Source organism: Pongo pygmaeus, chromosome 8 (assembly GCF_028885625.2).
Source record: "Pongo pygmaeus isolate AG05252 chromosome 8, NHGRI_mPonPyg2-v2.0_pri, whole genome shotgun sequence".
NCBI classification, from domain to species: Eukaryota; Metazoa; Chordata; class Mammalia; order Primates; family Hominidae; genus Pongo; species Pongo pygmaeus.
The window spans coordinates 17,440,213-17,453,435 of record NC_072381.2 but is presented as its reverse complement, the minus strand read 5'-3'; the positions used below and the strand labels follow the sequence as shown (position 1 = coordinate 17,453,435).

General features: G+C 38.8%; 1 protein-coding gene across 1 annotated transcript in view; it reads left to right on the top strand.

Annotated features, from left to right (window-relative positions):
* ST8SIA6 (ST8 alpha-N-acetyl-neuraminide alpha-2,8-sialyltransferase 6) overlaps window positions 1–1,835 on the top strand; it is a 136,596-nt gene extending 134,761 nt beyond the window's left edge. Inside the window, exon 8 of the mRNA XM_054435551.2 lies at window positions 1,050–1,835. Within this exon, the coding sequence (XP_054291526.1) occupies window positions 1,050–1,518 (469 nt within the window). The 3' untranslated portion in view covers window positions 1,519–1,835. The remainder of the gene's footprint in view (window positions 1–1,049) is intronic.
* The last annotated feature ends 11,388 nt before the right edge of the window (window positions 1,836–13,223 follow it).

Sequence of the window (13,223 nt, the reverse complement as noted above, 5' to 3'; positions counted from 1 at the left end):
TTATAAGGATACTAAGTTATTTAAATCATACATATAGATACTACAATGCATGGAGGAAATTTTAAAAAATAACCTATATGTATATCTATATTTGCATTTAGATATTTTAAATCTTCTTTCCTTCTTTCCTTCCTCCCTCCTTCTTTTCTTTCTTTCTTTCTTTTTCCTTTCTTTTCTTTCTTTTCTTTTTCTTTCTCTCTCTTTCTTTCCTTTCTCTCTCTCTCTCTTTCTTTCCTTCTTTCTTCCATCTTTCTCTCTTTCTTCTCTCTTTCTCCCTTCCTTCCTCTCTCTCTCTCTCTTTCTTTGTCTCTCTTTGTCACCCAGGTTAGAGTGCAGCAGTGCAATCACAGGTCACTGCAGCCTCAAACTCCTGGGTTCAAGGGATCCTCTCACCTCAGCCTCCCAAGTAGCTGGGACTACAGGCATGCACCACCATTCCCAGCTAATATTTTTGTTGTTTATAGAGATGTGGGGCAGGGTCTCGCTATGTTACCCAGGCTGTTCTCGAACTCCTGGCCTCAAGTGATCTCGCCTCAGCCTCCCAAAGTGCTGACAAGCATGAGCCTCTGTGCCCGGTCTATTTTAGGTTTTCTAAAGGAAACTTATAATGAAATATGTGCAAAAGATGCGCAAATCATAAGTATGCAGCTCAATGAATTTTTTAAAATGTATTGATATGCATACTATGCTTGAAAAAATATTTTATCATTATACATTTGGAAGGTGTTTCAATAACAAAAAGCAACTTTAGGAAAAATTAACAAATAAGAATAGAAAATAATACAAGAAATGTCTGTTCAGTAAGGGTATAGCCCAGTAAGAAAGCAGAAATTGAAAGGATTCCAAGAAAGAGAGATGAAGAGCTAGCCGTTGATATTGACATGATGCTTACTTGAATGAGTTTTCTCTGAGTCCACACTTTATCTGTTTTATATACAGTATACAAATCGTTCAGTGTTTTGACCAATGGTAAATTCAGCTTTATGTTATCAAAACTGCTACTTTGATTATTATTCTTGGGATTAATATAATTTTTTTTAATTTGGCAGATATGGGAACTTAAAAGAAAAAAAAGCCCTATTTCTGGAGGACATTGCAACCTATGGAGATGCATTTTTTCTTCTGCCAGCATTTTCCTTCAGGGCCAACACAGGTACCTCTTTTAAAGTGTACTACACACTCGAAGAGTCTAAAGCAAGACAAAAGGTTCTATTTTTCCATCCCAAGTACCTGAAAGATCTGGCCCTTTTCTGGAGAACTAAAGGTGTGACTGCATACCGCTTGTCCACCGGCTTGATGATCACAAGTGTTGCAGTGGAACTGTGTAAAAATGTGAAGCTGTATGGATTCTGGCCCTTCTCTAAAACTGTAGAAGACACACCTGTCAGCCATCACTATTATGACAACAAGCTCCCTAAACGTGGTTTCCATCAGATGCCCAAAGAATACAGCCAGATCCTCCAACTTCACATGAAAGGAATCCTCAAACTGCAATTTAGCAAATGTGAAGTCGCCTAAACAAAGTATCTTAAAACGGGAATAATTTTAATATAATGCAGTAGGTGATTAACAATGTCTCCAAACACCAAAGGAGGTGGCTACAGAGTATTCTTAGATGAGCCCCAAAATTTGGTTTGACCAAAGCTTCCCCACTCATTTTGCAACGATGGCAAGTCATTCAATCCTTCTCATCTTCATTTTTTCTCCTTATAACATGGACATCATGATATCTGACTCATACAAATTTTTATAATTTATGAAAATTATTGGCATGGTCTTTGGTGTGAGGTAGAGACTCAAAGAATATTTCTTTGTTACTATTTATACCAGCCATCTCCAACTTCACCAGACCGATAATAAAAGCCTGCTTTCTTGGAGATCTCTTCTAAAGAGAATTGCTGCATTACCAGTATCCATTGGATTTCTGTCTGTGGCAGGTCTCTATCAATAATATCCTTCCATTTTTCTGTCTCAAAGACTGCATGCAAGAAAATTATATACTTAAGCAAAAAATTCTTGATCATTTGGGAATGAAATTCTTCTCTGAGTATGGCAGTATGCCTGCTTCTGATTAAATTCACTTTTAATAGTAGCTGTGATGATATTTTGGTCAGATTTAAGCCATTTATTTTCCTCTTATGTCTACATTTTTTCATCACTTAATAATTTTATTTTAACTTCCTGCCTCATTCTTACACTTCTTTCTCTCTCACTTATACGATGTACTTCAAGGACATGAACAGTTACAATACCCAGTCTTTCTTACCTGTTGTCTTGTCTGTGGGGTCACTCACTCAATTTTGTTTTAAAATTACTGAATAACTACTTCATGCCAGGCCCTGCACCAGGCTCTGTGAGAGGACAAAAAGGATTATTGCCTCTTGTAGGAAAAAACAGATGTGCATATCATTAATTATGATGGGGTATGATAAGTATTACAATGACAAAAGCTATGAATAAAGTGCTACAAGGAACAGAAGCAGGGATAATTAAATCCATTTCAGTGGAATCTATTTCAGTGTACAATAGTCTCCCCTAATCTGCAGATATGGGAAGACCCCCTGTGGATGCCTGAAACCATTGATGATATTAGAAATATGTAATTGATTAGTAAAAGTAACAAAACATACTGAAATAATTAAATATACAATGTGGGGACTTTATATGCTATTTTAATAAAAATTACATATAGTTAGGACATTTAGAGCTTACTTAAGTTTTTTTCCCATATAATATCCTATCTTAAAAATTTTTCTTTAGAACATCAAAACAGAATCTCTAGTGTCACTGATATGGATTTCAGAAATATTCCAAATGGTGTGAGATCAAACAGCATAATGATACCCATGTTCCAGTAAAAGCTTAGGAGAAAAAAAATGTTTGCGGGTTTTCTTTTGTGGAGAAAATTGTAGACATTTCCAAGTTAACACATCCGAAGTTTCTGGTTCGACATCTGTGTTGCCGTCCTAAAAGCACATTTGAAATTTTACAACAATCCTACCCAGATTCATGTTAGCCAAAAATCTTTGGCTAAACAGACACCCCGAGATTTCATACAGTGTGTTATAGTCAGAACTGGTGGTAATTAATCTACAAATCTGCAAAATAGTGTTCATAGTTTTTCTTTTTATTTTGATCTTGGTGAAAAACTTGCAGTAACTCACCATTACAGAGCGACAAGAACTGTGACTTATGTTTTATGATTTACATAGCTGATGTGGTGTATTATCGATATCCATATTCTGTCATATTTAGACACATTCATTGTGACACATATGTGCATTCTTTTTATCTTTTTCTCAAGTGGGTCTATAGTTGTGATTTCACAGCAGACTGGGGTTGTTGGCCATTATTTGAAGCTCTCCTACTCTCTTTCTAGCATAGTCAGTGTGTTGCAGAGAACTAAAGGGAGTGAAAGACACAGTGCCTCATTCAATCCTAACACTTTCTTCCTGGTAGAGCATATACCCCACCTTCCATATATCCTGCTGTGTGGTGCCAATAATGTTCTTTTGTTCCAGAACAGAACATTACTTAGAACTTTCTAAAATACGACAGAACATGAATGTTGACAATACAGCATGTCAGCTATGTAAACTGTAAAACATAAGTCACAGTTCTTTTTGTTCTGTATTGGTGAATCATTGCAAATTTTTCACCAAGAGCAAAACAAAAAGAAAAACTATAAACTCCATCTTGCAGATTTGTAGATTCACCACAACCAAGTCTGACTGTGACACTCCCAAGAAATCTGTATGTAAGCAGCATTGCTTAAATGTTGTTAGATCTAATGTGATCTTCTGCTCTTAAAACTCAAGTACATCTAAGGGCATTGAGAATGGAAAGTCTGAGTTCTGGTACTAGACAAGAGTAGCACTTTAGGCCAGGCGCAATGGCTCACACCTGTAATCCCAGCACTTTGGGAGGCCAAGGTGGGTGAGTCACTTGAGGCCAGGAGTTTGAGACTAGCCTGGGCAACATAGTGAGTACCCTTCTCTACAAAACCAAAAAAATTAGCTGAGCATAGTGGTGTGCACCTGTGGTCCCAGCTACTTGGGAGGCTAAGGAGGGAGGATCGCTGGAGCCCAGGAGGTAGAGGCTGCAGTAAGCTGTGATCGTACCACTGCATTCTAGCCTGTGTGACAGAGTGAGACCCTGTCTCAAAAAACAAAAACAAAACAAAACAAAAAGAGTAGCCCTTTAGTTAGGATTCTAGCTCATAATGCTACATAGTACCAGTGTCTAAGAGAAATACTAGCTTGCTGGATTCTATTTTCCACTTGTTGTTCAGCCTCATTGAGCAATGAAACAGAATAACAAGATTCCAATATCATTTTCAGCCAAATCCAAAGGCAAGGCAGAAATATTCATTTAAGTATATAGTCCATAGTACTCTGTGGTCCCTGCAAAGGGCTTCATGATCAATTGCATAGTGTTAATTTTTGTGCAGTATAATAATCCTCGAACATCCTTGAAGTCTCTGGTGCTTTTCCCTTGGAACAAAAGGCAATGACAAATAGATCATGGCTTTCACTAAAGGAGATTTCCTTCTTCATGTAAGTCCTAACCCAGTAACTGCGTGGGCTCTCAGCCAGGTAATCAGTCAAAAAGTCTTTTTTTGAGGACTCTGTGTAGAATACAGAATTAAGCAGTAAATCAGACCTGTGTTTGCCTACATTTTTCCTTGCAATTAAGTATTATGTAATGTCAAGTACCCTAAATCAATCCATGAATTAGGAAGCTTTGGGAAAATTGGAAAATTTTGTGGAAAACAGGTCCACTAACATCCTAAACAGCTACTGCAGAAGTATAGTTAAGATGTGATATATAATATATTGTGACCTTCAAAATGTTTCATTTATCTAACATGACATTATTATGCCATTAAAAACTGAAGGCATTGTAGGAATTCATCTGATATATCAGATCTAATACGATTATTTCTTTCTTTATACTTGATTAAAAAAATCCACTTGAGGCTGCTAGGAGTGTTGAAGTTTTCCTATTTACCTGTGGCTTCAGAAAGCTGATCCCATAGTGAGGAACAGTGCCACCAGCACCCTCCTGAGAGTGGAAAGGCAAGAATATTTCTCATGCTCTTTCTTATTTTGGGTCTTCCAGAACGCTCTTCCAGAAGCGTTCTTCTTTTTATAAAAAAAAAATGTGGGTGATATATGATAAAGATGCACTACTTATGTAATGGAGACAGGGCAAACTCTTTAGCAGATAATATTGAAACATTGGCTCACTCTATGGAGAAAAATAAATGCCTACATTGCACCAAATAAAAAGTTGGGCTCCAGAGGGATGAAAACGATGGATTAAAAAGAAAACTTTAGGGGGAGGAGCCAAGATGGCCGAATAGGAACAGCTCCGGTCTACAGCTCCCAGCGCGAGCGACGCAGAAGACAGGTGATTTCTGCATTTCCATCTGAGGTACCGTGTTCATCTCACTAGGGAGTGCCAGACAGTGGGCGCAGGTCAGTGGGTGAGTGCACCGTGCGCCAGCCGAAGCAGGGGCGAGGCATTGCCTCACTCGGGAAGCGCAAGGGGTCAGGGAGTTCCCCTTCCAGAGGTGACAGACGGCACCTGGAAAATCGGGCCACTCCCACCCGAATACTGTGCTTTTCCGACGGGCTTAGGAAACGGTGCCCCAGGAGAGTATACCCCGCACCTGGCTCAGAGGGTCCTACACCCACGGAGTCTCGCTGATTGCTAGCACAGCAGTCTGAGATCAAGCAGCAAGTCGGCAGCGAGGCTGGGGGAGGGGCGCCCGCCATTGCCCAGGCTCGCTTAGGTAAACAAAGCAGCCTGGAAGCTTGAACTGGGTGGAGCCCACCACAGCTCAAGGAGGCCTGCCTGCCTCTGTAGGCTCCACCTCTGGGGGCAGGGCACAGACAAACAAAAAGACAGCAGTAACCTCTGCAGACTTAAATGTCCCTGTCTGACAGCTGTGAGGAGAGCAGTGGTTCTCCCAGCACGCAGCTGGAGATCTGAGAACGGGCTGACTGCCTCCTCAAGTGGGTCCCTGACCCCTGACCCCCGAGCAGCCTAACTGGGAGGCACCCCCCAGCAGGGGCAGACTGACACCTCACACGGCCGGCCAGGTACTCCAACAGACCTGCAGCTGAGGGTTCTGTCTGTTAGAAGGAAAACTAACAGAAAGGACATCCACACCAAAAACCCATCTGTACATCACCATCATCAAAGACCAAAAGTAGATAAAACCACAAAGATGGGGAAAAAACAGAGCAGAAAAACTGGAAACTCTAAAAACCAGAGTACCTCTCCTCCTCCAAAGGAACGCAGTTCCTCACCAGCAACGGAACAAAGCTGGACGGAGAATGACTTTGACGAGCTGAGAGAAGAAGGCTTCAGACGATCAAATTACTCCGAGCTACGGGAGGATATTCAATCCAAAGGCAAAGAAGTTGAAAACTTTGAAAAAAATTTAGAAGAATGTATAACTAGAATAACCAATACAGAGAAGTGCTTAAAGGAGCTGATGGAGCTGAAAACCAAGGCTCGAGAACTACGTGAAGAATGCAGAAGCCTCAGGAGCCGATGCGATCAAATGGAAGAAAGGGTATCAGCCCTGGAAGATGAAATGAATGAAATGAAGCGAGAAGGGAAGTTTAGAGAAAAAAGAATAAAAAGAAACGAGCAAAGCCTCCAAGAAATGTGGGACTATGTGAAAAGACCAAATCTACGTCTGATTGGTGTACCTGAAAGTGATGGGGAGAATGGAAACAAGTTGGAAAACACTCTGCAGGATATTATCCAGGAGAACTTCCCCAATCTAGCAAGGCAGGCCAACATTCAGATTCAGGAAATACAGAGAACGCCACAAAGATACTCTTCGAGAAGAGCAACTCCAAGACACATAATTGTCAGATTCACCAAAGTTGAAATGAAGGAAAAAATGTTAAGGGCAGCCAGAGAGAAAGGACGGGTTACCATCAAAGGGAAGCCCATCAGACTAACAGCGGATCTCTCGGCAGAAACCCTACAAGCCAGAAGAGAGTGGGGGCCAATATTCACCATTCTTAAAGAAAAGAATTTTCAACCCAGAATTTCATATCCTGCCAAACTAAGCTTCATAAGTGAAGGAGAAATAAAATACTTTACAGACAAGCAAATGCTGAGAGATTTTGTCACCACCAGGCCTGCCCTAAAAGAGCTCTTGAAGGAAGCGCTAAACATGGAAAGGCACAACCGGTACCAGCCACTGCAAAATCATACCGAAATGTAAAGACCATTGAGACTAGGAAGAGACTGCATCAACTAACGAGCAAAACATCGAGCTAACATCATAATGACAGGATCAAATTCACACATAACAATATTAACTTTAAATGTAAATGGACTAAATGGTCCAATTAAAAGACACAGACTGGCAAATTGGATAAAGACTCAAGACCCATCAGTGTGCTGTATTCAGGAAACCCATCTCACGTGCAGAGACACACATAGGCTCAAAATAAAAGGATGGAGGAAGATCTACCAAGCAAATGGAAAACAAAAAAAGGCAGGGGTTGCAATCCTAGTCTCTGATAAAACAGACTTTAAACCAACAAAGATCAAAAGAGACAAAGAAGGCCATTACATAATGGTAAAGGGATTAATTCAACAAGAAGAGCTAACTATCCTAAATATATATGCACCCAATACAGGAGCACCCAGATTCATAAAGCAAGTCCTGAGTGACCTACAAAGAGACTTAGACTCCCACACATTAATAATGGGAGACTTTAACACCCCACTGTCAACATTAGACAGATCAACGAGACAGAAAGTCAGCAAGGATACCCAGGAATTGAACTCAGCTCTGCACCAAGCAGACCTAATAGACATCTACAGAACTCTCCACCCCAAATCAACAGAATATACATTTTTTTCAGCACCACACCACACCTATTCCAAAATTGACCATATCCTTGGAAGTAAAGCTCTCCTCAATAAATGTAAAAGAACAGAAATTGTAACAAACTGTCTCTCAGATCACAGTGCAATCAAGCTAGAACTCAGGATTAAGAATCTCACTCAAAACCGCTCAACTACGTGGAAACTGAACAACCTGCTCCTGAATGACTACTGGGTACATAACGAAATGAAGGCAGAAATAAAGATGTTCTTTGAAACCAACGAGAACCAAGACACAACATACCAGAATCTCTGGGATGCATTCAAAGCAGTGTGTAGAGGGAAATTTATAGCACTAAATGCCCACAAGAGAAAGCAGGAAAGATCCAAAATTGACACCCTAACATCACAATTAAAAGAACTAGAAAAGCAAGAGCAAACACATTCAAAAGCTAGCAGAAGGCAAGAAATAACTAAAATCAGAGCAGAACTGAAGGAAATAGAGACACAAAAAACCCTTCAAAAAATCAATGAATCCAGGAGCTGGTTTTTTGAAAGGATCAACAAAATTGATAGACCGCTAGCAAGATTAATAAAGAAAAAAAGAGAGAAGAATCAAATAGATGCAATAAAAAATGATAAAGGGGATATCACCACCGATCCCACAGAAATACAAACTACCATCAGAGAATATTACAAACACCTCTATGCAAATAAACTAGAAAATCTAGAAGAAATGGATAAATTCCTCAACACATACACCCTCCCAAGACTAAACCAAGAAGAAGTTCAATCTCTGAATAGACCAATAACAGGAGCTGAAATTATGGCAATAATCAATAGCTTACCAACCAAAAAAAGTCCAGGACCAGATGGGTTCACAGCCGAATTCTACCAGAGGTACAAGGAGGAGCTGGTACCATTCCTTCTGAAACTATTCCAATCAATAGAAAAAGAGGGAATCCTCCCTAACTCATTTTATGAGGCCAGCATCATCCTGATACCAAAGCCTGGCAGAGACACAACAAAAAAAGAGAATTTTAGACCAATATCCTTGATGAACATTGATGCAAAAATCCTCAATAAAATACTGGCAAACAGAATCCAGCAGCACATCAAAAAGCTTATCCACCATGATCAAGTGGGCTTCATCCCTGGGATGCAAGGCTGGTTCAATATACGCAAATCAATAAATGTAATCCAGCATATAAACAGAACCAAAGACAAAAACCACATGATTATCTCAATAGATGCAGAAAAGGCCTTTGACAAAATTCAACAACCCTTCATGCTAAAAACTCTCAATAAATTAGGAATTGATGGGACGTATCTCAAAATAATAAGAGCTATTTATGACAAACCCACAGCCAATATCATACTGAATGGGCAAAAACTGAAAGCATTCCCTTTGAAAACTGGCACAAGACAGGGATGCCCTCTCTCGCCACTTCTATTCAACATAGTGTTGGAAGTTCTGGCCAGGGCAATTAGGCAGGAGAAGGAAATCAAGGGTATTCAATTAGGAAAAGAGGAAGTCAAATTGTCCCTGTTTGCAGATGACATGATAGTATATCTAGAAAACCCCATTGTCTCAGCCCAAAATCTCCTTAAGCTGATAAGCAACTTCAGCAAAGTCTCAGGATACAAAATCAATGTGCAAAAATCACAAGCATTCTTATACATCAATAACAGACAAACAGAGAGCCAAATCATGAGTGAACTCCCATTCACAATTGCTTCAAAGAGAATAAAATACCTAGGAATCCAACTTACAAGGGATGTGAAAGACCTCTTCAAGGAGAACTACAAACCACTGCTCAAGGAAATAAAAGAGGATACAAACAAATGGAAGAACATTCCATGCTCATGGGTAGGAAGAATCAATATCATGAAAATGGCCATCCTTCCCAAGGTAATTTACAGATTCAATGCCATCCCCATCAAGCTACCAATGACTTTCTTCACAGAATTGGAAAAAACTACTTTAAAGTTCATATGGAACCAAAAAAGAGCCCGCATCGCCAAGTCAATCCTAAGCCAAAAGAACAAAGCTGGAGGCATCACGCTACCTGACTTCAAACTATACTACAAGGCTACAGTAACCAAAACAGCATGGTACTGGTACCAAAACAGAGATATAGATCAATGGAACAGAACAGAGCCGTCAGAAATAATGCCACATATCTACAACCATCTGATCTTTGACAAACCTGAGAAAAACAAGAAATGGGGAAAGGATTCCCTATTTAATAAATGGTGCTGGGAAAACTGGCTAGCCATATGTAGAAAGCTGAAACTGGATCCCTTCCTTACACCTTATACAAAAATCAATTCAAGATGGATTAAAGACTTAAATGTTAGACCTAAAACCATAAAAACCCTAGAAGAAAACCTAGGCAATACCATTCAGGACATAGGCATGGGCAAGGACTTCATGTCTAAAACACCAAAAGCAATGGCAACAAAAGCCAAAATTGACAAATGGGATCTAATTAAACTAAAGAGCTTCTGCACAGCAAAGGAAACTACCATCAGAGTGAACAGGCAACCTACAAAATGGGAGAAAATTTTCGCAACCTACTCATCTGACAAAGGGCTAATATCCAGAATCTACAATGAACTCCAACAAATTTACAAGAAAAAAACAAACAACCCCATCAAAAAGTGGGCGAAAGACATGAACAGACACTTCTCAAAAGAAGACATTTATGCAGCCAAAAGACACATGAAAAAATGCTCACCATCACTGGCCATCAGAGAAATGCAAATAAAAACCACAATGAGATACCATCTCACACCAGTTAGAATGGCAATCATTAAAAAGTCAGGAAACAACAGGTGCTGGAGAGGATGTGGAGAAATAGGAACACTTTTACACTGTTGGTGGGACTGTAAACTAGTTCAACCCTTGTGGAAGTCAGTGTGGCGATTCCTCAGGGATCTAGAACTAGAAATTCCATTTGACCCAGCCATCCCATTACTGGGTATATACCCAAAGGACTATAAATCATGCTGCTATAAAGACACATGCACACGTATGTTTATTGCGGCATTATTCACAATAGCAAAGACTTGGAACCAACCCAAATGTCCAACAATGATAGACTGGATTAAGAAAATGTGGCACATCTACACCATGGAATACTATGCAGCCATAAGAAATGATGAGTTCATGTCCTTTGTAGGGACATGGATGAAATTGGAAATCATCATTCTCAGTAAACTATCGCAAGAACAAAAAACCAAACACCGCATATTCTCACTCATAGGTGGGAATTGAACAATGAGAACACATGGACACAGGAAGGGGAACATCACACTCTGGGGACTGTTGTGGGGTGGGGGGAGGGGGGAGGGATAGCATTGGGAGATATACCTAATGCTAGATGACGAGTTGGTGGGTGCAGTGCACCAGCATGGCACATGTATACATATGTAACTTACTGCACATTGGGCACATGTACCATAAAACCTAAAGTATAATAATAATAATAATAATAATAATTACAATAAAAGAAAAAAAAAAAAACTTTAAAGCTCATAGAAGAAAATGTAGGAGAATTATGTTTAAGATTTAGGTGAGGAACTGTACTTCTTCAACATGACCCAAAAATATTTTTTTAAATAATTGGGTTAAGAAAGGATGGCTATGACTGTATTAAAATGAAAGAGTTCTAGTCAGTGAATGACACCTTAAAGTTAATAGGCTGGGGACAGACTGAAATAGCTTTTAGTAATGCATAAAATTAATGACATTAATAGAGAGACATTCCAAGGAATTGTAAATCAACAAGTAAAAGACAGGAAACTCAATATAAAAATGAACAAAAGATAAGAATGTGATTTAGAAAGGGGAAAGCTGAGTAGCTAATAAGAATAGGAAGTGATACTCAAATTTACCAGTAACCTGAGAAATGCAAATGAAAGTGAGATACTACATCCACTGCATTGGTAAAAATTAGTAAGGTCATTAACTTCAAGTGCTGGTGGAAGTATAAGCGGATTGAATCATTTTGGAAAGCAACCTAGGAGTACTGAGTTAGTAAAATTCATCATATGTCTGTCCTATAATCCAGTAATTGCACTTTTGCATATACAGCCAAGAGTACCTGTTCTGATCTGCACAAAAAAACAAGTACTAAGATATTTATTCCATTATTGTTTGCGGTAGTAAGTAGACAATTGGACACACAGATGTCTGTCTCTTCACAAGTCAGTGAACTAACTTGACTGGATCCATAGTGTGGAATACAATACAGCAGTTAGAAGCAACTTACTGGACATATATACAGAAATAAGGGTATGTCCTTTAAATTTAGCATAAAGGGAAAACAAGAGCTTTAGCACAATGCCATTTAATTACTTTAAAGCATATGCATGTATACATACAAACATATTCAAGGCTACGTGTCAAATACAAGAAGGGTACCCATTAAGAAGAGGGTAATCGGAGTGGGTTTAGGGATAAAGAAGAAAAATATACATGTTATTATATTTAATACAGCAAGCCTTTGACATATATATTCTTATACTCACATACGATATTCTTACTACTACATAAATAAATATAGAAGCTGACTCAAAATGGTAAGTAACTTATATAAGGTTGCATTATATATAAGAGCAGAGCTAGTATTCAACTCATATGTCTGACTCTAAAGCCAATATTATTTCCATTATGCAATTAAAAAATGAAAAGAAAAATCAGTATTATCCCATGTCATTGACATGTAATAAATGGCACATATTTACGTACATGCATATACCCATGAAACCTTCTCTGCAATTAAGACAATGTATATATTCATTACCCCAAAATGTTTTCTTGTGCTACTTTGTAATCCCTCCCTCTTCCTCCTCTCTGTCCATCCCACCCTGGTCCCCAGAAAATTCCTAATCTGTTTTTCTATAGACTAATTTACATTTTTACACTATAGACTGATTACATTTTTTAGAATTTTATATAAATGGAATCTTACTGTCTGTATTCATTTCTTGTCTTGCACTTTTGCTTGACACAATAATATTAAAATTCATTCATGTTGATTGTGTATCAGTAGTTTATGCCTTTATTTACTGAGTAGAATTATGTTATATGGATGGACCACAATTGGCTTATCCACTCATTTGTTGATGAACATTTTAATATCTCCTGGTTTTGGCTATTACAAATAAAGGTATCATGAACATTTATGTGCAAGTCTTCTTGTGAACATATTTTTATTTCCTTGGGGCAAATATCTAGGATTGGAATGACTAGGTCACATGGTCCATGTATGTCTAACACTTTTAGAAAACTACCATGCTGTTTTACAAAGTGGTTATAACATTTCATGTTCCTATCAGTAGCCTATGCCAGT